The sequence below is a fragment of the Triticum urartu genome, chromosome 7A (genome assembly GCF_056163025.1).
Source record: "Triticum urartu cultivar PI428250 chromosome 7A, HENAU_Tu73, whole genome shotgun sequence".
Taxonomy (NCBI): Eukaryota; Viridiplantae; Streptophyta; class Magnoliopsida; order Poales; family Poaceae; genus Triticum; species Triticum urartu.
Genome location: NC_141879.1, coordinates 735,429,248 through 735,457,134, shown reverse-complemented (window position 1 = coordinate 735,457,134; position 27,887 = coordinate 735,429,248). Strand labels below are relative to the sequence as shown.

General features: G+C 41.0%; 1 protein-coding gene across 1 annotated transcript; it reads left to right on the top strand.

Annotated features, from left to right (window-relative positions):
- The first annotated feature begins 22,214 nt into the window (after window positions 1–22,214).
- Window positions 22,215–27,119, top strand: LOC125519514 (putative disease resistance protein RGA1). The gene is made up of 2 exons (XM_087535761.1): window positions 22,215–22,522; window positions 22,848–27,119. Exons 1-2 carry the CDS (start codon window positions 22,232–22,234, stop codon window positions 27,117–27,119), a joined length of 4,563 nt encoding a protein of 1,520 aa, XP_087391887.1. The 5' UTR covers window positions 22,215–22,231.
- Window positions 27,120–27,887: the final 768 nt, after the last annotated feature.

Here is a 27,887-nt window from a genome sequence, read left to right as displayed (position 1 = left end):
TTGATTCTTTCATCAGTATTTTTTTATATATTCCAAAAATATTCTCCGTAAGTTCTCAGGTCATTCCGAGAATATTTATTTCTGCAGAAAAATAACACCAAGAGAATTCCGCTGAAATCAGCGTCAGACCGGGTTAGTTACATTCAAATCATGCAAATTAGAGTCCAAAAGAAGGGCAAAAGAGTTTAGAAAAGTAGATACGATGGAGATGTATGCTACCTCTTGAGCACTGCGTTGGTTTTCCCTTGAAGAAGAAACGGTGATGCATTAAAGTAGCATAAGTATTTCCCTCAGTTTTTGAGAACCAAGGTATCAATCCAGTAGGATATCACGCTCAAGTCCCACGCACCTACACAAACAAATAAGAACCTCACAACCAACGCGATAAAGGGGTTGTCAATCCCTTCACGGTCACTTACGAGAGTGAGATCTGATAGACATGATAAGATAATATTTTTGGTATTTTTATGATAAAGAGAAATAAAAGATGCAAAGTAAAATAAATGGCAATAGAAATAACTAAGTATTGGAAGATTAATATGATAGAAGATAGACCCGGGGGCCATAGGTTTCACTAGTGGCTTCTCTCAAGAGCATAAGTATTACAGTGGGTAAACGAATTACTGTCGAGCAATTGATAGAATTGAGCATAGTTATGAGAATATCTAGGTATGATCATGTATATAGGCATCGCGTCCGAGACAAGTAGACCAAAATGATTCTGCATCTACTACTACAAAAATTCTTATGTGTGCACAAATCATGGGGAGCTTCTCTAGTTTCTTTAGAACACTCCTTCGCTCATATCATAATATCCTTTATTCATGTAGCTCATAGGATCTTTGGTCTAGTTGGTTCAATTGATACCCGTTGATTTCTTGCTTCAATTGGTACCTTTTGATTGCTTGTTTCTTTCTTTGTTATGTCCTTGTGGCATATCATTCCTTTAGCAATCTTGGTGCCTCAATATAGTTGGTCTTCCTCCAAGTATTACCGTTGGATATGTGTATTGCATTCCACTCTCTTGTTGAGAAATACACAACTTATGGAGGAACACGATTTATTTTGGCCTTCTAAGCTTTTCGCCCATTTTGGCAATCGATGCCAATGGGGGAGAAGTTTCAGAGAGTTTTGTGGATAAGTTTAGAGAGTTTTTTCTTCTTGCTTTGGTTTTGTACCTAAGCATTTGCATCTCATACACATGCATTATTGGTTGTTGCATTGCATGGTGATAAATAATTCCTTATATAAACTCTCTTGAAAATGATTGTCATCAATTACCAAAATGGGGGAGATTGAAAGGACATGCGGTGCCCCCATGTGTGGTTTTGGTAATTGATGACAATCTCTATGGACTAACGGTTGCCTTGAGTTATATTTGAAGGATTTGTTGAAGTCCATGTGTTGGTTTCAAGGAGTTTATGAGATGGCCAAAGTGCTTTTCAAGGAATTATCCAAAGATTGGTCATGTGTGAGTTGAGATGGCCAAAGTGCTTTTCAAGGAATTATCCAAAAGATTGGTCATGTGTGAGTTGAGCTTATTGCAAGCATGTCTTGAAGAATAAGATTGTGTGATCATTCATGTTTACCTTCAAGACATCATCCAAATGAAGAGAATTGGAAAGATTCAATGTTGATCAAGACTAAGTCAAGAGTGAATCAAGTTGATCAACTCACAAAGCGTAGAAGAAGTACCGAGAGGGATCAAGTGATCCCATGGTATGGTATGTTTCCATGGTCTTGCGTCAAGAGGAAGATCTCATACAACCCATGGAGGATGACATCAAGTGGTGATCGTCATCACGTTTGCAGTGTGCAAGTTCAAGTGGAGCAACTCGAAGAGAGGCTCACCCATAATGGAGTATGGGGGAGCAATCAAGCTTGAAGCTTGTTGTCCATTGTGGTGTCAATGGAATTGTGAAGATGTGCCAAAGAGTGGCTCACCCATAGTGGAGTATGGGGGAGCAATTAACTAGTCTTCATCGAGCCAACACAATCAAGAAAGGTGGTCCAACTTGAGGAAGTCAAGATTGTCATCATCTACCTCAAGTGGACTATGTGCAAGGCAAAGGTTTGCCCTTGATAGGTTTTCTATTTTACCGGTCTCATAGTGGTAGTTGGGAGACCGGGTTGTAGGATCGATTGCCGTACTATCAAGGGGGGCTCTCTAGGGAGTAGCTTGGTCGTATCATTAGTCGAGAGCTCAAACCATTGCATCCTTGCATCATCTTTCTTGGTTCTAGTTTGGTTCCATTTGTGAGTCTGAGAGCTTATGGTCATCTTGATGACAAGCTTGAGTTCATCGAAAACGAAGTTCGCATGCATCTTCTATGATGTTTTCGGTGTTGGAGGTTTTACCGGTCTTTCCGAGGAAGGGTTCTCACCATTTTATTATGGTCCTTTTCTCATTTGCTTCTTATTGATTTTTCTCTCAAGATTGTGTTAGCCCTTGTCATTAGCTTTCCAACAAACTTGGTTTCGTTGAATTCGGAGCTCGTATGCGAAAGTTGTGGCTGTTTTGATATTGCCTGTTTTACACAGAGAGGTTGTACCGCCCCATGGAGAGGTTGTACCGCTTGACCGGTACAACCGGTGTTTGGAGCGGTTGTACCGCTCCAGAATTGGTCCGGAGGTTGTACCGGTCATGTACCGCTCTACCACCGGATTGTTCTCTGTTGTGGTGCCGTTGTTGGGCGGTTGTGGGCCGGTTGTACCGCTTATTGCCTGTTACCGGTTGTACCGGTGCTCATAGAGGTTGTGCCGCTCCTATGTTATTCTGTACATAACGGGCAGATTTGTGGGGACCTATTTAAGGGGTTCTTCTTCCCTAATGGTTCTCTATCTCTGGAGCTTGTTTTTGCCCCCATTGTTGACCTTCTTTGAGCTTGCTAACTCTCACTCCCTCCATGGATTCTTGCTAGTTTTTGAGAGAAAAGAGAGAGGAGATCTAGATCCATATTTCCACCAATCACTTTCTCCTCTATGTGAGGGGAACCCCTTGGATCTATATCTTGGAGTTCTTGGTGTTCTCCTTCTTGTTCTTCCTCTCATTTTCCTCCCTAGCATTAGTTGCTCTGGTTGGATTTGAGAGAGAAGGACTTGGGCACTCCGTGTGCCCTTGCCATTGCATTTGGTGCATCGGTTTGAGTTCTCCACGGTGATACGTGGAAGTGAAGTTTGAGAAGCTTATTACTCTTGGGTGTTTGGGCACCCTAGAGCTTGTTCCTCTTGGGTGCCTTGGCGCCCTAGACGGTTGGTGTTGTTCGGAGCTCAATCATTGTGGTTTAAAGCTCCGGGCAAGCGTCGGGGTCTCCAATTAGGTTGTGGAGATCGCCCCGAGCAATTTGACGGGTACCGGTGACCGCCCCCAAGGGTTGCCAAAGTGTACGGGTTCGGTGACCGCCCCCAAGGGTTGCCATTTGTACGGGTTCGGTGACCGCCCTCAAGGGTCCCTTAGTGGAATCACGACATCTTGCATTGTGCGAGGGCGTGAGGAGATTACGGTGGCCCTAGTGGCTTCTTGGGGAGCATTGTGCCTCCACGCCGCTCCAAACGGAGATTAGCATCCGCAAGGGTGTGAACTTCGGGATACATCGTCGTCTCCGCGTGCCTCGGTTATCTATTACCCGAGCTCTTTACTTATGCACTTTACTTTGTGATAGCCATATTGTTTCTTGTCATATATCTTGCTATCACATAGTTGCTTGTCTTGATTAGCATAAGTTGTTGGTGCACATAGGTGAGCCTTATTGTTTTAGGTTTTGTTCTTGACAAATTAACCGCTAGTTTTATTCCGCATTTGTTCAAGCCTAAATCGTAATTATTTTAAAACGCCTATTCACCCCCCCTCTAGGCGACATCCACGATCTTTCATTTGGTATCAGAGCCTCGTCTCTCTTTATTGGGCTTAACCACCTAGAGAGTAAGGATGTCGACTAGGGGTTTAGGATTCTCTGACACTCTTAGTTTTGATGGCACAAATTTTGATGTTTGGGTAATTCGCATGCTTAATCTCTTTAGGGTCATGGACCCAAATTTAGAGCGAATTGTAGATATGGATTTTTCTCCTCCAAAGGATCCCCAAAGATTATCTTTAGAGGATGAGAAAAACTCTTATCTCAATGCTCAAGCTTCTAATGTGCTTTTTGATGCTTTGAGCAATGTAGTTATATTTCAACTCATGCCGTTCCAGGATGCTCATGAGTTGTGGACGAAGCTTCAAGAAAAATATGGTGTGTCCAAGATTTGTGGGGATGATTATTCTCCCTCCACCTCCAGTCGTATAGTCTTCTCAACTTCTTCTACTTCACCTACATGTGGTTTGCCACAAGGTAATGATATGGTGAGTAGTGTTGGTCATTGCAATGATGATAGTATGCTTATTGTGGATGATCCTTCATCACTATCTTATTGCAATGCTCCTTCTTTGGACTTTAACACTTCGAGCACTCTAAATGTTTCACATGCTTGTGTTAAAAGTTCTTGCATATCTTGTAGAAATTGCTTGCTCAAATCTCATGATGATATGCTTGCTATGTCTTGTTGCCATGATAAAAATGTATCTATTTCCTCGAGTTGTTGTGCTAACAATGTAGAGGAAACCCAACACTCCATGGAACAAGATGTGGTCTTGAACGGTGCTTCAAGGGATCCTACATCATCATCGGTTGCTTTTTGCCTTATGGCCAAGGCTTCAAAGGTATCTCCCACTTTGAATCCCAATATATCTTGTGATAATATTGATGATGGCAAGAGTGATGATGATGTCGATTATGATGAAGAGAATGATGATGTTGCCTCCTTAAAAGTTAAGGGGGAAATAATTTTTAAAGCTCTTCTTAAGAATAAAATTGCTCGTTCCAACTTCATGGAAATCATGTCTATTGCTATTGAGGGCAAGAAATATATTGATGAGTTGGAATCTCGTCTTGAGGAGCATGAGGTCACCATTGATAAAATGGAAGGTCATGAGCGTGATTACGCTAATGAGATTGTGGACCTCTCTCAAGCTCCTGAACTTGAACAAACCACCAAGGAATCTCTTGAGGAGACTGTTGCTCTAGAGTTATCTAGAGTGAAGGAATCTCATGATAGAGCTCTTGAGGTGGCCAATGTTTTTGAAACTAAAAATGCTAAGCTTGAAGTTGCTCATGCTGGACTCCTTGAGGATTTTGAGCACCTCGAAAATGGCTCAAGGGTCATCAAGGGTGAGCTCATCAAACTCACCGAGTCTCATGCTCAACTTGAAGTTTCATATTCAAAAGAGCTTGCCAAGTTGTCTTCTCCTCTTGTTTCTAATGATGATGCTTGTGCCACTAACTCTATCTCTTGTGAAGCATCCATATTGAAGGAGAATGTTGAGCTAAGGGCTCAACTTGAGTTGCTATCTAGCAATTATGGGATGTTGGAAGAAAATCATGTAAAGCTCACAAGCTCTCATGATGATCTTCTAGTATCCCATAATGTGCTAAAGTTAGCTCATGAGGCCATGCTTGCTAAGGTAACATCTAGTGAGCCTCATGTGGATACTAGCACCACTTTTATTCAAAATGCTATATTGCCTTGTGCTAGTCCTCGCAATTCATCCATGCATAACATTGGTACATCTTGTGATGAATTGCTTTCCTTGCCTTGTTGCTCTAAAGATGAATCTTATACTTCCTCTAGTTCTTGTGTTGAGACTAACCATGTAGAGGAAATCAAAGAGCTCAAGGCCCAAGTCACTTCTTTGAAGAAAGACTTGGAAAAGAGTCATGAAGGGAAATTCACACTCAACAATATCTTGAGTGTGCAAAAATCCCCCAATGACAAAGGTGGACTTGGATTCAACTCCAACAAGAAGAAGTCCAAGGTGAACAAAAAGAAGGGCCAAGAACAAGTCAAGAACTCGGCCAAGATTGTTTGCTTCAAGTGAAAAGTAGAAGGGCATCATGTTAGATCTTGCCCATTGAAGAAGAAGCCCATTAGTGACAAGAAACAAGGGAAGCGGCCACAAGTTCACTCTCATTCTCAACCTCAAGTTGAAGAAAGGCCTCTTCCCAAGAAAACTCAAGCAAATGCTTCTCAAGTTGAGAAATCAAGTGAGAAGAAAGTAAAGAGTAGACATTGCTACCTATGTCGTGAAAAAGGTCACGTCGCTTCTTCATGCACAAATGGTACCTTATCCAACCCTATTGTAATTGATGATATCTATTCTCTTGGGAAGGATAAAGTTGGCAATGTGTTTGCCAAATTTGTTGGTGCTCAAAGTGGTGTCAAGAAAAGAACCATTTGGGTAGCCAAGCCTATTGTGACTAACCTCTTAGGACCCAACTTGGTTGGGGACCAAGAAGCTCAAACTTGATCAATAGGTGATATTGGAGGTCATTGGAGACTTGGATACATTATGAAGAATTAAGGGGACTTCATCATTCTCATTGTCTCAAGCCAAGTCATTCGGATTATCAAGTTTCTATCTTATATCCAATGTTCCTCCTTGTGGTAACTCGTGCTTAAAGTGTCTACATTGATAGTTACTTGCCCCTTTGCATGTTTGGTTTCGTACCTTGCATGTGTTTGTATATGTTGTGCTTCCAACTTGGTTATCTTGAGCAATCAAGTATGTGTGTGTTGGTTTGCACATCATGTACATGTGTGTCATGCGTTGAGCCTTTTGCATCTTGTTTTTTTTCTTAGTTGGCTCTTGTGAGAGATTAATGGAATATCCCATTATGGGGGAGTGATGTGCTTTGTGCACTTCACAATCCTATAAAGGTGGGTACATGGGAAATACCACTTAGTATTGATATTGCAAGCTTATCTAGTCACTATGTGGTATGTCTTCTCATGAGAAATTCAAATTCTAAATAGTCCATTAATTATCTCTTCTTGGATCCTTCAATTGCCTCTTGTCTATCTTTAATTGGTATCACATTATGGGGGAGTAATATGCTATGTGTATATTACTAGCCTAGAAAATGTGTACATTTGAGATATTTTCATCTAGAGTTGATATTGTAAATTATCTTGTTCCTAGGTGGCATGTTAGCTCTACAAGTTGCAATTTGCTTTTTGTTTGGTGTGAAGATGATGTCGGATATCCTTGCTATCTACCACCGGGAATTATTTCCAAATACTTCTTGTCTTTTTACAATTGGTACTCACTTGTGTGGTAGATATTATTGATCATCTTTACATTAACCTTTGCTTTTATTTGCCCTTTCTCTTGCCAAGGATTGTATCAACTCCCTTTGCCTTCCATACCACTTGTGGATCTTGTTTATTTCTTGATCTTGTCTAGTGTTTGTATAGATATAGTGAAAGTGGTGATCCCATCTTGTGCTTTTTGTATTCAAATGCAAATTCTCCATATTGCACAATGCTTGGGGGAGCTATCCTATTTTTCTATAAAACACTCTTCTTGTGATCCTTATCAAGTGTGTGTCGGTGGAAGGCAAGTCGTTTCTTTTGGGTACTTTGTGCCATCATGAAACTTTGTAGAGAGCTTGGTTTGTTTGGAACCATCCTCTCTTTTGGGGGTTTGATATCCTTTATTTAGTGGGTATCAATGGATATCTCATTCCTTGATGTATCTTTTATTGATATCCTCCAAGTGATGATTTATTCATTTGGTATCTTTTCTTCACTTGGTATTTCTTTTTCTTTTGGAATTGGTTCTTGAAAGTCTTGAGCATGCGCATTAACTTCGTGTAGTATCTTTGGCATGCTTTCTCTCTTTGACCAAATATATAGGGGAAGCTCCACCAAGTCTCAAATTGGATGAGATGTGCATGAAATTTATTTTCGTATCTATGTGCACATTTTTATGTGGAGTTTGTCCTATGTATTGTCGGTTCTCTAACTCTTTGGTCCCAATGAGTTTGGGTACCATTTTGTTTGTGTTGTTGTTCTAGGAACAATTGGAGATACATTGGAAGCTCGGCTCACTCACAAGGAAGGTGTTGTCATCATGTGCTTATTGGAGTCGAGCTAGGATGATCAATGAACTACTATCTACCTTCAATTGGTATCTACTACATCCTTCCAATGTTAACTCGGTAACAAGTATCTTCATATTCTTCATGCACATATTTCTTGTATCAACCTTGTGTAGGTTGTATCATGGCATGTTATTCATTCATTCTTGTGATACTTGTTTTCTTTCTCAAAGCATCCCAACAATGATCTCTTGTTGCTAGTTGTGATGTCTTTGTTGTTCGTGTGTGGACTTCATTTATATACAATAAGACCATATCTAGCCATGAGCTATGCTTCCAACAAAATATCTTATTGGTATATGTATGACCTCCCTTTGGATATCTTGTTCCTCGTGTTGTAACTATTTCGGGTGTACATCCTTCTTTGTAGATATATATCATCATGATTTCGTCTACCTAGAATCTTATACACTTGAGAGAAGTTGCATATCTAGTTGATATCCTTTCTTTCACGGCCACCTTGTCTTTCTTATGTTATTTCTTTGGTGGCTCCGTGAAAGCTTTTGCCTTGAGTGCGTGTCTTCTATCGTTGCATCTTGATGCACTCTTGTGTGTGGTGAAGATTATTTTCCTCATGCTTATCTTTACGAGGCTTTCGCCATCTTAATTGGTATCCCTCGTCTTGATGAGGCTTTCATCTTCCATCTTCACCACGGGTTGTCACAAGCATAGGTTCTTAATATGCTTATTAGTAAGCTTGTGAACCCATTTGCTAGTTGTGTGTGGGAATGATAGGCCTTGCACCGTGTGCCTCGTTCTTTCAAGACTTTATTGATGCCTAATGCTCATCCGTACATTAGTCTTCTCAAGTGCATTGCCTTGACTCACACACATCATTTTGGTTGAGCCCTTTCTTAAGTTGCCTCTTTTATTACTTGTTGCTCAACCATGTGTGTGTTGCAAGTACTAGGCTTTGTTTCCTATATGCTCACTTGCACTTATTGTAAGTTTCTATTGATTTTGGGGGAGCTGTGATCCTATTTTGTGCACTTTGTATCCAAATACAAAAATTCTTATGTGTGCACAAATCATGGGGAGCTTCTCTAGTTTCTTTAGAACACTCCTTCGCTCATATCATAATATCCTTTATTCATGTAGCTCGTAGGATCTTTGGTCTAGTTGGTTCAATTGATACCTGTTGATTTCTTGCTTCAATTGGTACCTTTTGATTACTTGTTTCTTTCTTTGTTATGTCCTTGTGGCATATCATTCCTTTAGCAATCTTGGTGCCTCAATATAGTTGGTCTTCCTCCAAGTATTACCGTTGGATATGTGTATTGCATTCCACTCTCTTGTTGAGAAATACACAACTTATGGAGGAACACGATTTATTTTGGCCTTCTAAGCTTTTCGCCCATTTTGGCAATCGATGCCAATGGGGGAGAAGTTTCAGAGAGTTTTGTGGATAAGTTTAGAGAGTTTTTTCTTCTTGCTTTGGTTTTGTACCTAAGCATTTGCATCTCATACACATGCATTATTGGTTGTTGCATTGCATGGTGATAAATAATTCCTTATATCAACTCTCCTGAAAATGATTGTCATCAATTACCAAAATGGGGGAGATTGAAAGGACATGCGGTGCCCCCATGTGTGGTTTTGGTAATTGATGACAATCTCTATGGACTAACGGTTGCCTTGAGTTATATTTGAAGGATTTGTTGAAGTCCATGTGTTGGTTTCAAGGAGTTTATGAGATGGCCAAAGTGCTTTTCAAGGAATTATCCAAAGATTGGTCATGTGTGAGTTGAGATGGCCAAAGTGCTTTTCAAGGAATTATCCAAAAGATTGGTCATGTGTGAGTTGAGCTTATTGCAAGCATGTCTTGAAGAAGAAGATTGTGTGATCATTCATGTTTACCTTCAAGACATCATCCAAATGAAGAGAGTTGGAAAGATTCAATGTTGATCAAGACTAAGTCAAGAGTGAATCAAGTTGATCAACTCACAAAGCATAGAAGAAGTACCGAGAGGGATCAAGTGATCCCATGGTATGGTATGTTTCCATGGTCTTGCGTCAAGAGGAAGATCTCATACAACCCATGGAGGATGACATCAAGTGGTGATCGTCATCACGTTTGCAGTGTGCAAGTTCAAGTGGAGCAACTCGAAGAGAGGCTCACCCATAATGGATTATGGGGGATCAATCAAGCTTGAAGCTTGTTGTCCATTGTGGTGTCAATGGAATTGTGAAGATGTGCCAAAGAGTGGCTCACCCATAGTGGAGTATGGGGGAGCAATCAACTAGTCTTCATCGAGCCAACACAATCAAGAAAGGTGGTCCAACTTGAGGAAGTCAAGATCGTCATCATCTAGCTCAAGTGGAATATGTGCAAGGCAAAGGTTTGCCCTTGATAGGTTTTCTATTTTACCGGTCTCATAGTGGTAGTTGGGAGACCGGGTTGTAGGATCGATTGCCGTACTATCAAGGGGGGCTCTCTAGGGAGTAGCTTGATCGTATCATTAGTCGAGAGCTCAAACCATTGCATCCTTGCATCATCTTTCTTGGTTCTTGTTTGGTTCCATTTGTGAGTCTGAGAGCTTATGGTCATCTTGATGACAAGCTTGAGTTCATCGAAAACGAAGTTCGCATGCATCTTCTATGATGTTTTCGGTGTTGGAGGTTTTACCGGTCTTTCCGAGGAAGGGTTCTCACCATTTTATTATGGTCCTTTTCTCATTTGCTTCTTATTGATTTTTCTCTCAAGATTGTGTTAGCCCTTGTCATTAGCTTTCCAACAAACTTGGTTTCGTTGAATTCGGAGCTCGTATGCGAAAGTTGTGGCTGTTTTGATATTGCCTGTTTTACACAGAGAGGTTGTACCGCCCCATGGAGAGGTTGTACCGCTTGACCGGTACAACCGGTGTTTGGAGCGGTTGTACCGCTCCAGAACTGGTCCGGAGGTTGTACCGGTCATGTACCGCTCTACCACCGGACTGTTCACTGTTGTGGTGCGGTTGTTGGGCGGTTGTGGGCCGGTTGTACCACTTATTGCCTGTTACCGGTTGTACCGGTGCTCATAGAGGTTGTACCGCTCCTATGTTATTCTGTACATAACGGGCAGATTCGTGGGGACCTATTTAAGGGGGTATTCTCCCCCAATGGTTCTCTATCTCTGGAGCTTGTTTTTGCCCCCATTGTTGACCTTCTTTGAGCTTGCTAACTCTCACTCCCTCCATGGATTCTTGCTAGTTTTTGAGGGAAAAGAGAGAGGAGATCTAGATCCACATTTCTACCAATCACTTTCTCCTCTATGTGAGGGGAACCCCTTGGATCTAGATCTTGGAGTTCTTGGTGTTCTCCTTCTTGTTCTTCCTCTCATTTTCCTCCCTAGCATTAGTTGCTCTGGTGGGATTTGAGAGAGAAGGACTTGGGCACTCCGTGTGCCCTTGCCATTGCATTTGGTGCATCGGTTTGAGTTCTCCACGGTGATACATGGAAGTGAAGTTTGAGAAGCTTATTACTCTTGGGTGTTTGGGCACCCTAGAGCTTGTTCCTCTTGGGTGCCTTGGCGCCCTAGACGGTTGGTGTTGTTCGGAGCTCAATCATTGTGGTGTAAAACTCCGGGCAAGCGTCGGGGTCTCTAATTAGGTTGTGGAGATCGCCCCGAGCAATTTGACGGGTACCGGTGACCGCCCCCAAGGGTTGCCAAAGTGTACGGGTTCGGTGACCGCTCCCAAGGGTTGCCATTTGTACGGGTTCGGTGACCGCCCTCAAGGGTCCCTTAGTGGAATCACGGCATCTTGCATTGTGCGAGGGCGTGAGGAGATTACGGTGGCCCTAGTGGCTTCTTGGGGAGCATTGTGCCTCCACGCCGCTCCAAACGGAGATTAGCATCCGCAAGGGTGTGAACTTCGAGATACATCGTCGTCTCCGCGTGCCTCGGTTATCTCTTACCCGAGCTCTTTACTTATGCACTTTACTTTGTGATAGCCATATTGTTTCTTGTCATATATCTTGCTATCACATAGTTGCTTGTCTTGATTAGCATAAGTTGTTGGTGCACATAGGTGAGCCTTATTGTTTTAGGTTTTGTGCTTGACAAATTTACCGCTAGTTTTATTCCGCATTTGTTCAAGCCTAAATCGTAATTATTTTAAAACGCCTATTCCCCCCCCCCCTCTAGGCGACATCCACGATCTTTCAGAAGGTTTCATTCCATTTGGACTCCGTTTGATATTCCTTTTCTTCGAAACCCTAAAATAGGCAAAAAAAACAACAATTTGGATTGGGCCTCATATTAGTAGGTTAGTCCCAAAAATAATATAAAAGTGTAAAATAAAGCCCATTAACATCCAACATAGATAATATAATAGCATGGAGCAATCAAAAATTATAGATATGTTGGAGACGTATCAAGCATCCCCAAGCTTAATTCCTGCTCGCCCTCGAGTAGGTAAATGATAAAAGAAGAATGTTTGATGTGGAATGCTTTCTAACATATGTCTCAATGTAATTTTTCTTTATTGTGGCATGAATGTTCATATCCATAAGATTCAAGATATAAGTTTAATATTGACATAAAAATAATAATACTTCAAGCATACTAACTAAGCAATCATGTCTTCTCAAAATAACATGGCCAAAGTAAGTTATCCCTACAAAATCATATAGTCTGGCTATGCTCCATCTTCACCACACAAAATATTTAAATCGTGCACAACCCCAATGACAAGCCAAGCAATTGTTTCATACTTTTGATGTTCTCAAACTTTTTCAATCTTTACGCAATACATGTGTGTGAGCCATGGATATAGCACTATATGGTGGAATAGAATGGTGGTTGTGGAGAAGACAAAAGAGGAGAAGATAGTCTCACATCAACTAGGCGTATCAATGGGCTATGGAGATGCCCATTAATAGATATCAATGTGAGTGATTAGGGATTGCCATGCAACGGATGCACTAGGGCTATAAGTGTATGAAAGCTCAACAAAAGAAACTAAGTGGGCGTGCATCCAACTTGCTTGCTCACAAAGACCTAGGGCAATTTGAGGAAGCCCATCATTGGAATATACAAGCCAAGTTCTATATTGAAAAATTCCCACTAGTATATGAAAGTGATATCATAGGAGACTCTCTATCATGAAGATCATGGTGCTACTTTGAAGCACAAGTGTGGAAAAAGGATAGTAACATTGCCCTTCTCTCTTTTTCTCTCATTTTTTTGTGGGCCTTTTTTATGGCCTTTCTCTTTTTCTTTCATTTTTTCGTCCGGAGTCTCATCCCAACTTGTGGGGGAATCATAGTCTCCATCATCCTTTCCTCACTTGGGACAATGCTCTAATAATGATGATCATCACACTTTTATTTACATACAACTCAAGAATTACAACTCGACACTTAGAACAAAATATGACTCTATGTGAATGCCTCCGGCGGTGTACCAGGATGTGCAATGATGCATGAGTGACATGTATGAAAATTGTGAACGGTGGCTTTGCCACAAATACGATGTCAATTACATGATCATGCAAGAAATATGACAATGATGAAGCGTGTCATAATAACGGAACGATGGAAAGTTGCATGGCAATATATCTCGGAATGGCTATGGAAATGCCATAATAGGTAGGTATGGTGGCTGTTTTGAGGAAGGTATATGGTGGGTTTATGGTACCGGCGAAAGTTGCGCGATACTAGAGATGCTAGCAATGGTGGAAGGGTGAGAGTGCGTATAATCCATGGACTCAACATTAGTCATAAAGAACTCACATACTTATTGCAAAAATCTACAAGTTATCAAAGAAAAGTATTACGCGCATGCTCCTAGGGGGATAGATTGGTAGGAAAAGACCATCTCTCGTCCCCGACCGCCACTCATAAGGAAGACAATCAATAAATAAATCATGCTCCGACTTCGTCACATAACGGTTCACCATACGTGCATGCTACGGGAATCACAAACTTTAACACAAGTATTTCTCAAATTGACAACTACTCAACTAGCATGACTCTAATATCACCATCTCCATATCTCAAAACAATTATCAAGTATCAAACTTCTCATAGTATTCAATGCACTTGTATGAAAGTTTTTATTATTGCCATGTTGTTGTAAAGGACTCTCAAAATAATATAAGTGAAGCATGCGAGATCAATTACTTCTATAAAATAAAACCACCACCGTGCTCTAAAAGATATAAGTGAAGAACTAGAGCAAAAACCATATAGCTCAAAAGATATAAGTGAAGCACATGGAGTAAAAAATTATATAACTCAAAAGATATAAGTGAAGCACATAGAGTATTCTAATAAATTTCAAATCATGTGAGTCTCTCTCAAAAGGTGTGTACAGCAAGGATGATTGTGGTAAAATAAAAATCAAAGACTCAAATCATACAAGACGCTCCAAGCAAAACACATATGATGTGGTGAATAAAAATATAGCTCCAAGTAAAGTTACTGATAGACGAAGACGAAAGAGGGGATGCCTTCCGGGGCATCCCCAAGCTTAGGCTTTTTGGTGTCCTTGAATTTTACCTTGGGGTACCATGGGAATCCCCAAGCTTAGGCTCTTGCCACTCCTTGTTCCATAATCCATCAAATCTTAACCCAAAACATGAAAACTTCACAACACAAAACTCAAAATAGAAAATCTCGTGAGCTCCGTTAGTGAAAGAAAACAAAACACCACTTCAAGGTACTGTAATGAACTCATTCTTTATTTATATTGATGTTAAACCTACTGTATTGAAACTTCTCTATGGTTTATAAACTCTTTTAGTAGCCATAGATTTATCAAAATAAGCAAACAACACACGAAAAACAGAATCCGTCAAAAACAGAACAGTCTGCAGTAATCTGTAGCTAACGCCAACTTCTGGAATCCTAAAAATTCTAAAATAAGTTGCTGGACGTGAGGAATTTATCTATTAATCATCTGCAAAAAGAAATAACAAAATATCATTTTTCCAAATAAAAATGGCAGCAATTCTCGTGATCGCTAAAGTTTCTGTTTTTTACAGCAAGATCAAAAAGACTTTCGCCAAGTCTTCCCAATGGTTCTACTTGGCACAAACACTAATTAAACACAAAAAACACAACCAACATAGAGGATAGATAAATTATTTATTACTAAACAGGATAAAAAAGCAAGGAATAAAAAATAAAATTGGGTTGCCTCCCAACAAGCGCTATCGTTTAACGCCCCTAGCTAGGCATAAAAGCGAGGATAGATCTAGGTATTGCCATATTTGGAAGGCAATCCGTAAGTAGCTCTCATAATAGATTCATATGGTAATTTAATTTTATTTCTAGGGAAGTGTTCCATGCCTTTCCTTAACGGAAATTGGAATCTAATATTCCCTTCCTTCATATCAATAATTGCACCAATCGTTCTAAGGAAAGGTTTACCAAGAATAATAGGACAAGAAGGATTGAAATCTATATCAAAAACAGTGAAATATACGGGAATATAGTTCCTATTTTCAACAATAAGAACATTATTAATTCTTCCCATATGTTTCTTAATAGTGGAATCGGCAAGGTGCAAGTTTAAAGAACAATCATCAAAATCATGGAAGCCTAACAAATCACACAAAGTTTTTGGAATCGTGGAAACACTAGCACCCAAATCACACAAAGCATAACACTCATGATCTTTAATTTTAATTTTAGTAGTAGGTTCCCACTCATCATAAAGTTTTCTAGGGATAGAAACTTCCAACTCAAGTTTTTCTTCATAAGATTGCATCAAAGCATCAACGATATGTTTAGTAAAAGCTTTATTTTGACTATAAGCATGAGGAGAATTTAGCACGGATTGCAACAAGGAAATACAATCTATCAAAGAGAAATTATCATAATTAAATTTCTTGAAATCCAAGATAGTGGGTTCATTGCTATTTAAAGTTCTAATCTCTTCAATCCCACTTTTAACAATTTTTGCATCAAGATCTAAAGACTCCAAATTTTTAGAACGCCTTCTAGGTAAAGCTGGCTTATCTTCAGCCCCATCATTATCAAGATTCATATTGCAAAACAAAGATTTAATAGGGGACACATCAATAACTTTTAGATCTTCATCCTTATTATCATGAAAACTAGAGGAACACGCTTTCACAAAACAATCTTTCTTAGCACGCATTCTAGCGGTTCTTTCTTTGCACTCATCAATGGAAATTCTCATGGCTTTGAGAGACTCGTTGATATCATGCTTAGGTGGAATAGATCTAAGTTTCAAAGAATCAACATCAAGAGAAATTCTATCCACGTTCCTAGCCAACTCATCAATCTTAAGCAATTTTTCTTCAATCAAAGCATTGAAACTCTTCTGTGAACTAATAAATTCTTTAATATTAGATTCAAAATCAGAGGGCATCTTACTATAATTTCCATAAGAATTGTTGTAGAAATTACCATAACTATTAGAGGAATTACTAGGAAACGGCCTAGAATTAAAATTACCTCTATACGCGTTATTACCAAAATTGTTCCTACCAACAAAATTCACATCCATAGATTCATTATTATTCTCAATCAAAGTAGACAAAGGCATATCATTAGGATCAGTAGGAGAACTCTTATTAGCAAACAATTTCATAAGTTCATCCATCTTTCCACTCAAAATATTAATTTCTTCTATCGCATGCACTTTTTTACTAGGAGATCTTTCGGTGTGCCATTGAGAATAATTAACCATAATATTATCTAGGTGTTTGGTAGCTTCTCCTAAAGTGATTTCCATAAAAGTGCCTCTCGCGAACGAATCTAAAATATTTCTAGAAGAAAATTTCAATCCGGCATAAAAATTCGGTATAATCATCCAAAGATTCAAACCATGTGATGGGCAATTACGTATCATTGATTTCATCCTCTCCCAAGATTGTGCAACATGTTCATGATCAAGTTGCTTAAAATTCATAATATCGTTTCTAAGAGAGATGATCTTAGCGGGAGGAAAATACTTAGATATAAAAGCATCTTTCCACTTATTCCATGAACCAATACTATTTTAGGCAAAGAAGAAAACCAAGCTCTAGCACGATCTCTAAGCAAAAACGGGAATAGCTTCAATCTAACAATATCATTATCCACATCTTTCTTCTTTTGCACATCACCCAAATCAACAAAGTTGTTTAGATGGGTAGCGGCATCTTCACTAGGAAGGCCAGAAAACGGATCTTTCATGACAAGATTCAGCAAAGCAGTATTAATTTCACAAGATTTAGCATCGGTAAGAGGAGCAATCAGAGTGCTAATAAAATCATTATTGCTGGTATTGGCAAAGTCACACAATTTAGTATTATCTTGAGCCATCGTGACAAGTAAGCAATCTAACACACAAGCAAACAAGAACGGGCAAAAAGGCAAATGGAAAAAGAGAAGGGGAACGAGAAGAGAGGGGGAGACGAAAAGAGGGCGAATAAAACGGCAAGGGTGAAGTGGGGGAGAGGAAAACGAGAGGAAAATGGCAAATAATGTAATGCGAGGGATAAGAGTCTGTGATGGGTACTTGGTATGTCTTGACTTGTGCTTGACTTGGCGTGAATCTCCCCGGCAACGGTGCCATAAATCCTTCTTTCTACCTCTTGAGCACTGGGTTGGTTTTCCCTTGAAGAGGAAAGGGTAATGCAGGAAAGTATCGTAAGTATTTCCCTCAGTTTTTGAGAACCAAGGTATCAATCCAGTAGGAGATCACGCTCAAGTCCCACGCACCTACACAAACAAATAAGAACCTTGCAACCAACGCGATAAAGGGGTTGTCAATCCCTTCACGATCACTTACGAGAGTGAGATCTGATAGGTGTGATAAGATAATATTTTTGGTATTTTTATGATAAGCAGGAATAAAAGATGCAAAGTAAAATTAATGGCAATAGAAATAACTAAATATTGGAAGATTAATATGATAGAAGATAGACCCGGGGGCCATTGTTTCACTAGTGTCTTCTCTCAAGAGCATAAGTATTACGGTGGGTAAACGAATTGCTGTCGAGCAATTGATAGAATTGAGCATAGTTATGAGAATATCTAGGTATGATCATGTATATAGGCATCACGTCCGAGACAAGTAGACCGAAATGATTCTGCATCTACTACTATTACTCCACACATCGACCCCTATCCAACTTGCATCTAGAGTATTAAGTTCAAGAGAACAGAGTAATGCTTTAAGTCAGATGGCATGATGTAGAGGGATAAACTCATGCAATATGATATAAACCCCATCTTTTTATCCGCGATGACAACAATACAATACGTATCGGTTCCCTTTCTGTCACTAGGATCGAACACCGCAAGATTGAACCCAAAGCTAAGCACTTCTCCCATTGCAAGAAAGATCAATCTAGTAGGCCAAACCAAACTGATAATTCGAAGAGATTTGCAAAGATAAACCAATCATACATAAAAGAATTCAGAGAAGAATCAAATATTGTTCATAGATAATCTGGATCATAAACCCACAATTCATCGGATCTCGACAAACACACCACAAAAGAAGATTACATCAAATAGATCTCCAAGAAGATCGAGGAGAACTTTGTATTGATATCCAAAGAGAGAGAAGAAGCCATCTAGCTAATAACTATGGACCCGTAGGTCTGAAGTAAACTACTCACACATCACCGGAGAGGCCATGGAGTTGATGTAGAGGCCCTCCGTGATCGATGCCCCCTCCGGTGGAGCTCCGAAAAAGGCCCCAAGATGGGATCTCTCGGGTACAGAACGTTGCGGCGGTGGAATTAGGTTTTCGTGGTGCTCCTGGATGTTTGGGGGTACGTGGATATATATAGGAGGAAGAAGTACGTCGGTGGAGCAACGGAGGACCCACGAGGGTGGAGGGCGCGCCCGGGGGGGTAGGCGCGCCCCCTGCCTCGTGCCTTCCTCCGTTGTTTCTCGACGCACACTCCAAGTCTCCTGGATCATGTTCATTGAGGAAATCACGTTCCCGAAAGTTTCATTTCGTTTGGACTCCGTTTGATATTCCTTTTCTTCGAAACCCTAAAATAGGCACAAAAAAAAGCAATTTGGGTTGGGCCTCCGGTTAATAGGTTAGTCCCAAAAATGATATAAAAGTGTAAAATGAAGCCCATTAACATCCAAAATAGATAATATAATAGCATGGAGCAATCAAAAATTATAGATGACCTCCTGCTCGGCATCTTATTCGTCGTCTAGGCTGGGGGGAGCTACATTGTCATGGTCAAAAATAAAAGTAAGTTTGGCCTTGTTGCAAAAGAACAAGAAAATTTCCATGATCCATAAACTACATTTTCCATGCTTGAACTTAATTTGCCATGGTGCAAATAAAATTGCGATGGTATTAAACGAGAAATGTGAGTAAAACAAATGTTGCCATGGGGCCATGGCAACTTTGTTAGAAAATCTTCTATATATAATGATCCATGGACTACAAAATGCCATGATCCATACAATATCATTCCCATGATACATACATTAAATTTTCCACGGTCGCGAATGTTGCAAAAAAAGGAACGAAAATTTTCCATGGTCCATATAATTGGAAATTGCCATGCTCCATCAATTACATTTTCCTTGATACACACACTAATTTTTCCATAGTCCGTTCAAAAAAGAAAACTTGTCATGTTGCAAAAGAAGGGAGAAAATTTGCCATGCTCCATTAAATTATAAATTGCCATGCGCCATAACCTACATTTGTCATGATATGTACACTAAGTTTGCCATGGTCCTGTTCACAAATAAATTTTGCCATGTTGCAAAGAAGGATGAAAAATTGCCATGCTCCATAAACTACCATTGCCATGAAGGATACACTAAGTTTGCCATGGTCCCGTTCAAAAGAAGATTTGCCATGTTGCCATGGTCCATATTGGTAAATTTGCCATGTGGAAAATAGATAAAATTGACATGGCAATCATAAAAATTAATATTTACAAAAGAAAAGGAAGAGGTTCAAGGAATTTGTCTGGGCATTATATGTAAATTTGCCTTGTCAATATAGGAAAATTTTCCATGGCTAATGAAAAGTAAAAATTGCCATATTTTTTCGATTTTATAATTTTCCATGGAAAATTATAAAAAGGGATAAAATGCCATGGCAACTTATCCTTAAAACAATAATTTGACCATGGCAACTATGACATCATTTTTCAATATAATTTCTTGCTTTGTCATCATAATTTGCCATGGCAAAAACATACCATAGAAAATAAAAATTTCCAATACCATCTGATGCCATTTTTTCGGAACGTTAAAAAGAAAAAATGAGAAAAAAATGCCATGCCATGTGAAAAGCATGGCAGAAGAAGCTTATGTAGGTCGTAGCAATTGTGTGTATAAAAACAAAATTCCATTCTATGTGAAGCACAATTTTGCCAGGGGTTGTTATGAAAAAATTGCCATTGTTCATGTGATATATTTGCCATGGTACATTGACATGGTAAAAATGATCTCTGAAAACAAATATAAATTTGCCATGGTCTATGGAGAAACATGGCAAATTCATTATTGAAAAAATGTCGTGGTTGATATTTACTAAACAAATATATGGTATCTATAAAAGGATTGTAAATTTGTCATGTCAACTGATGTAGATTAGAAGCTATCATGGCAACTTTTGATAAAAACAAAAATGCCATGGTGTATCAAAAAACATAGCAAATGGGTTCTATCAGTGGCAACTTTTGATAAAACAAAAAATGTATGCTTCAAATTTAAGTTTACACACAATCCAGTTTGACATGGTGAAAAACGATCTCTGACAATTGAACAGCAATTTTCCATGGTATAGGAAATTAGTAGCCAAAAACGTATGGAAAGAAATTGCCATGGCAACTATTTAGTAAACACAAAAAGATGGAACCTATACACAAATATGCAATTCATAGTGAATTCCCCATGGTATATCCAATTAAACGGTACGTAATTCATGATAAATTCAGAAAAAAATCACCTTGCAAGTTAAAACCACACAGCATTTTTTGGTCCAGTCTGCTCATGGCAAGTATTGTATAGTTAAGTACCTTGTCACGGTAACTTCCATTTTTCAAAAACAAAAATGGGCGATTGCAGTTTCTGTCATATAGGCATGGAAATTAGAAATAAACCACATGGGAACTTTTTTCTTGTCTTGCCTTGTAAACTGAAATCACATGGCAACTTTTACAGCAAGTTGGCAGTTCTAATGCACAATTCATATCTTCGTGGACGCACAACACAGCCACGGGAGCCACCGGTGAGGCGTGCAGGCATCGCAAACTAAGCCAGCACGCGTGGGTCTGGTGCCTGTGTGTGTGAGTGTTGTAGGCCGATGTTGCCCATGGCCGAAAGACATGGTCTTGAGTGATGTGAGCGCCTACAGCCGAGCATGTAAGCAAAGGGGGGAGGGGGGTGACTCACCTCGGCAAGGATGATGGCACGTCCGGCGAGGCAGGGAAGGACCGAGGCGGTGTGGATGCACTCGAGAGCGGCGAGCTCGTGGATCCGCGCGTCCACGAAGGGGACGAGCTCCCCGACGTGGGGGTAGATGTAGTCGCCGCGGCATGGGGATGGGAGCCCGATGGTCTCTTGCCCTCTTATTTCGGAGAGAACACGCCACCCCGGGGAGAGGTCGGGCCGCCCAGAGGAAGAGGTCGCTCCGGCGGGGTGGATGCTGAATGCCCTCATGTCGCGGAGTTCTCCGAGGTGCGGGCCACCCTAGGAAACAGCTAAGACGGCGGAGCTGGGAGGCCGGAGGACGGGGATCTCGCCGGGGTGCGAGGGGACGGCCGTTGTGCGAGAGGACGAAAGGTGAGGGGAACATGACAGAGTGTGGTTGTGTGGGTTGGGTGAGCATTGACAAGTACGAGGATAAGGTTTTTTCGTTCTCTCGGTTTGGTTGCTGCCCGAACTATTCTGAAACGATGACTGGCACCAGATCATATCAAGATTCATTTTGTGTAAATCGGACGGTATGAAAAGCATTTGGACCGGATGTTTTCGTGCCACACGCGTGGTACTTATCATTTAGGAAACATTTTATATTTGTGAACGGAAGAGGTAAGAGTACAGTTTACAGTTGAATCTATCTTCAAAGTCCATGTCACAAGTAGATCCACTCCTGGATACTTGATACGGTCAGTACATACGTGGAAGCCCTTGGTTTTGCTGCCGGGGTGAGATTTGTTAACAACTGAAGAGAGAGACAGACAACAGCATCCGTCCAAAGCAATCCTGCCAAAACGGCGGAAATATCTGGGTCGAGACGAGATATCACGGACTAATTTTCGCCTTGTTCTTTGTCTTCTCCTCTCCTTGTTGAACAACCGCACGAGCCCAGGGTGGCGGACATGGATACGGCGGCGCAGGCCATCGTCCCGGCCGCCTGCGCGCTGCAGGCTTGGTCGGCCCGCGCCGGCATCGCCCTTGAGGTGGAGGGGCTCACGGCGGCCCTCGATGGCGCCAGGCAGACGCTCGACGCCGCCGCGGCAGGCGGCGAGCTGCAGAACAGGTCTCTCCATGGGTTCCTCCTTAAAGATTTCCGCCGCGAGGTGTTCCGGGCCGACACGCTGCTGGACGAACTGGACTACCACCGCATCCGGGAAGAGGGACGGGCGGAGGCTGCCGGCGCCATCGACGAGGTTGTCCACGCTTCTGATTCCCGTTTTTTTCTCACCCATTCATTTAGGCATAGTATATCGCTTAGCCTTCTTCAGTACATATGTTTCGGACATTTTTGTTTAATCTGTTAGTATATGAACAACCTTATGGACCAATTGAACCACACTAGTATTGTCGATCCATCATTATCCTTGGATCCATCTAAACTTCAGCTTGTCGACAAGGTTGTCCACGCTTCCAATTCCCATTTCTATTTGTTCATTCATTCATTTAGCCTTAGTGGAGCTAGATGCTCCTTCTAAGCTGATTTGTTTCTGATATTTTTATTTCATCTGAACCTGATAGTCTGTGAACCGCCTTATGGACCAAATGGAGCATGGAGAAATTCGTGACAGCAAGTCTGATGATTTATTCCAGCAGAACCGCACTAGTACTGTTGATCCATCATCAGCCTTGGATCCATCTAAACTACAGCTTGTCATGTACGGCGCCGACGAGGCAAATTCTGTTGTGCCACGGATGAAGCTAGATAAGAATGAGATCTTATATAGGATATCAGACAGTGTCAATCAGCTCAATGAGATGCAACGTGACGCACGCAAGGCGCTCAAACTTGAGGAGCTGGACTTCCTTGCTCTCAGAATGGGCTCTCCAGACACGGACTTCAGGGAGACAACTCCTGCTGTTATTGAACCCAGAATTTATGGGAGGGACAAGGAGCAGAGTCATATAATCAACACACTTGTGTGTAGCGAAACAAAGGATGAAGGTATATCAGTTTTCGCCATTGTCGGAAACGGCGGTGTTGGCAAGACCACCTTAGCCCGTTTGGTGTATAATGATGCTAGCATCGCACAGCATTTTATCCTGCGTCTATGGATCTATGTGTCTGTTACTTTTGATGAGGTTAAGCTTACACATGATTTGCTTGAATGCATATATGGTGATAGATTTGAGGGGATTGAGGACTTGACCAAGCTCCAAAAGTTTGTCGAGGATGGAGTGAAGTCAAAGAGGTTACTACTTGTTATGGATGACATATGGGAAGACCATGACCTGAGTCGATGGGACACATTCCTAGCTCCACTTCGCAGCACTAAAGTCAAGGGAAATAAGGTTTTGGTAACCACAAGGAAATTTTCTGTTGCGAAAATGACAGGCGCAAAGGATGAAATTAAGCTGGACGGTCTAACGGAAGAGAATTTTTGGGCTTTATTCAAGGAATGTGCATTTGGGAACAGGAAAGAGCAACAGAAGCTAGTGTATATCGGGCGTCAGATAGCAGAGAAATTAAAGGGATATCCTTTGGCTGCTAAAACTGTTGGAACACTACTAAGAAAAAAGCTTGATGTTGAGCATTGGAGGAAAATTTTAGACAGCACTGAATGGAAATATCAAGAAAGCAACGAAGACATCATACCGGCATTGAGGATTAGCTACAACCATCTGCCTTTCCTTCTTCAACCGTGCTTCTCATATTGTTCACTGTTCCCTAAGAATTACCATTTCAATGCTGAACAACTGGTTAACATATGGATTGCACACGGTTTTGTGCGTCCCAAAGAAAGCAAAAGAATAGAAGATGTAGGACGTGATTACTTCAATGAGCTCGTGGACTGTGGGTTTATTCAATACGAACCAACAGGGCTTTCTTACATCATGCATGATCTGATTCACGATCTAGCACAGATGGTTTCTTCTGATGAATGTTTTACTATAGATGCCCTAGGATCTAGAGAAACACCAAAGTTTGTTCGCCATGTTAGTGTTGTTACAGAATCAGCATATCGTCCAAAAGGAGATGGCAGTATGGCACCTAATGAATCTTTCAGACAGGAATTTGTTGAAGCAATTGGTGCATTCCAACCTAAGAACGTGAGCACAATTATGTTGATTGGTAGATATGACTCAAACTTTTCTGAAGTATTTCGAGACAAATTCGATGAGTTCAGAGCCATTCGTGTATTAAAACTGGAAATGATGTTTGATGATTTGAGTTCTTTGATATGTAACCCTGCAGCATTTATTCATCTTCGTTATCTGGAGCTGCGCGCTGCTTATGCAACTTCAAATTTGCAGTTGCCAGAGTCCATATGTAGACTGTACCATCTAGAGGTCATTGACATTAATATAATACATAATTTTGGATCTCATATGGAGTTACCAAGAGGGTTCAGCGATCTTGTAAACCTGCGCCACTTTCTTGCCTTTGAGAATTTACATGAGAAAATTGCTGCTGTTGGGAAACTGAAATTTCTTCAGGAGCTCAAGGCTTTCAATGTAAGTAAGAACAAAGAATTTAGTATTGATCAATTAAGCACTCTATCGGAGCTCAGAGGATCACTGAAAATATATGACCTTGGAAATGTTGAGAGCAAAACGGAGGCTATGATGGCTAGGCTTGAGGACAAGGTATACTTGAGTGGCTTACATTTGTCATGGGGTAAAATGCAAGGCAATGCTGCTTCTCACACAGTAGTACTTGAAGGATTTCAACAACCCACAAGCCTCAGATGTCTCAGAATTGACGGACATAGAGGTGCTACTCCCAAATGGTTAACCCCAGATTTCACACTTACATCGTTGCAATCTCTTCATCTGGAGCATTGCCTGGACTGGGTAGACCTTCCACCTATTGCAAAGATGCCATTCCTTAAAGAGTTGCACTTGGTTCGCATGTTTAGAATCAGAAAATTGCTAATTGGTCCCCTGGAGGTGTTGGAGCTACGTGAGATGCCTCGATTGACAGATTGCACTGTCTTAGATGAAGAGTACTCATCCAAAAGTATACGAGTTCTTGAAATTATGTCATGTTATCACTTGAAGAAGCTACCATTTTTGCAGAATTCCGGTAACCTGGAGAATGAGCAAAGACTACCAAATCTCCACCGAGTTCATATACATGATTGGCTAGGATCCGAAGAGTTACCAGCACTCCCTGTCAGCAGAATACTAACTGATTTGGACATTTCAAATCCTGGCTCAGTTCGACCCATGTCGTTCCGTCTCAAGCACGCAGTTGGATCAGATGGGCTGACCCTAACAATTAGTGGCCATACCAACCTAAAAAGTTTGGATGAGAAAGTGTTGGCATTCAATAATCTTACTGCTTTAGTAGAAATTGAAATTACAAGCTCTCCAGATCTATCTTATCTCGCATGGAATAGCTTGCAACAGTTGATATCCCTAAGAAAGTTCACATTGTCTTCTTGCCCCAAGGTATTCTCTTCATTCACAACCGGATACATGCTCCCACCTTCACTTGTAGATCTCAACTTGTCAAGGTGCGACATTACTGGGAATCAACTATCCAGGGTGCTGGCTAATCTTCCCAATCTGTCATCCTTGAAGATAGCATATTGTGATAAGATAACATCGCTGGCTGTAGGCTTATCATCGAATGATATAGATTCAATGCATGAAGGACTATGTTGCATCCCAGTCCACTGTTTGACGAGCATACGACAGTTGCACATCTCTTCTGACATGGCTTTTTTGAGCAGGAAGGGCCTAGCAGAATTCAGTTCCCTTGAAAAACTTGTTATAAAAGGTTGTGCCGAGCTTCTTAAATCCATGGTTCTCCAAGCAGGATTAGAGTCAGACAACTGTATAATTCTTCCCTCTTCATTGGTAAATTTAATGATCGATAATTTGCCCAACATGCTATTGAAGCACTCAAGCCTCACCTCCCTTGTTCAGCTAGACTTGGAGCAGAGTCCTAGTTTAACATCGGTTTACCTGCTTTCATGTACAGCGTTACACACATTGGTATTCAAAGAATGCCATTTGCTATCTTTATGTGAAGGTTTTCAGGCCCTTATTCGACTCAGCACATTGACTTTAAAGTATTGCCCAAGCATGAAGTCTTTGGGACTGCAGTCTTGCGTGGCACTGCGACACCTGCATGTGGAAGGTTGTGACGCGTTATCGACACTTGAGAGCTTAGTGTGCCTTCCACTACTCATTGAATTGCATCTGATCAAGAATCAAAAATTGGTTTCTCTCAAGTTGCATCCTCATGCTGCACTGGAGAGCTTGAACATTAGAGAATGCTCTATATTGTCTTCATGGGAACAGTTGAACTCCCTTCGAAACCTTAAACGTCTGGAAATCCGAGATGCTCCTAACTTCGTGTCAGCATGGAACCGTATGGCTCAAGAGGCTGAAATTGCCGACCAACATGTGTGCTTACCACTTGAGACACTTCATATCGATGAACCCAGTTTTCTCACAGTAGCCGTGTGTAGGCTCCTGGCCTCTCTTAAGGAACTCCGCATTGGTCTTGCTCGGGATTCTCACGATGTGGGCTGCCAGATTACGAGATTCACTGATGGGCAGCAGGAAGCGCTACAACTTCTGCACTCACTCCATCGTCTTGAGCTGTCGTCCTTGATGAATCTTCAGATGCTGCCCTCAGAGTTGCATCTGCTTCCGTCGTTACAGTATTTGATCATAAACAAATGTGAGAGCATCATGTCGCTACCAGAAAAAGGTCTTCCAGCTTCGCTCAAGCTTCTCGATGCCGATAAGTGTAGCTCTGAACTGTATGAACAATGCAAGCAAGTAAGAGGACTCAAATGGTTGTGCATCCATGGACGCGAACACGAAAAGTGCTAGCTTGTTTATCTGAAGGTATGCAATATTTTTTCTTATTTACATCTTTATATTACACGTGAGTATGCAGTTCTCTCCAGCTAAAACCATGTTTTTCATTCTAGTTATCTGTACGGCAGTTTACTGCAATAAACAATTGTTTCATAGGCAACTTGAATAATTACAAAGAATAACAAATAAACAAAGGATAGACTTCTAGTGCCTTGTGCGTGCAATACTGGAAACTCCATAGTTTCATCTGCTAACATGATATATAAGATGCATGACAACAAGGACTCGATGTCGGAATGGTTATACATTAATATTGTAGAATCTTCTGAATAACTGAGTGCCTCTTCTTAACAGGAGGATTTCAGTTGGTGATGATGGTGGCGGTATGTTATGCCTTGCTATTTTTACACCTCACTAACAGGAGGCATACAGCAGGTGATTGATCTCTTTGGCCACGCCATTGCTTTATGGGCCCTAAGTTGTTGGCTAGATGGTTTCACCCGAAAACATGTGTAAAATGAAGTTCTCCGCTGCTTTCCATGTAGATATTCACATAGTTTGTTGTGTGCAAGTGTAATGCCCCAGCCCAACCACCGGTTTCGGCTGTAACGTCGAGTTACCACCTGAGATCTTAGATGAGCTTCCAAAAAAATGGTGCGACTTTTGTTATGAGTAAATCATTCCTATTAAGCCCAGACGTCACAACAAGGCCCGTGATTATCTTCCTTTTCGAAGACAAAAATATCTTAACGCGGCATTGTGTGTGGCACGCAATTGTTT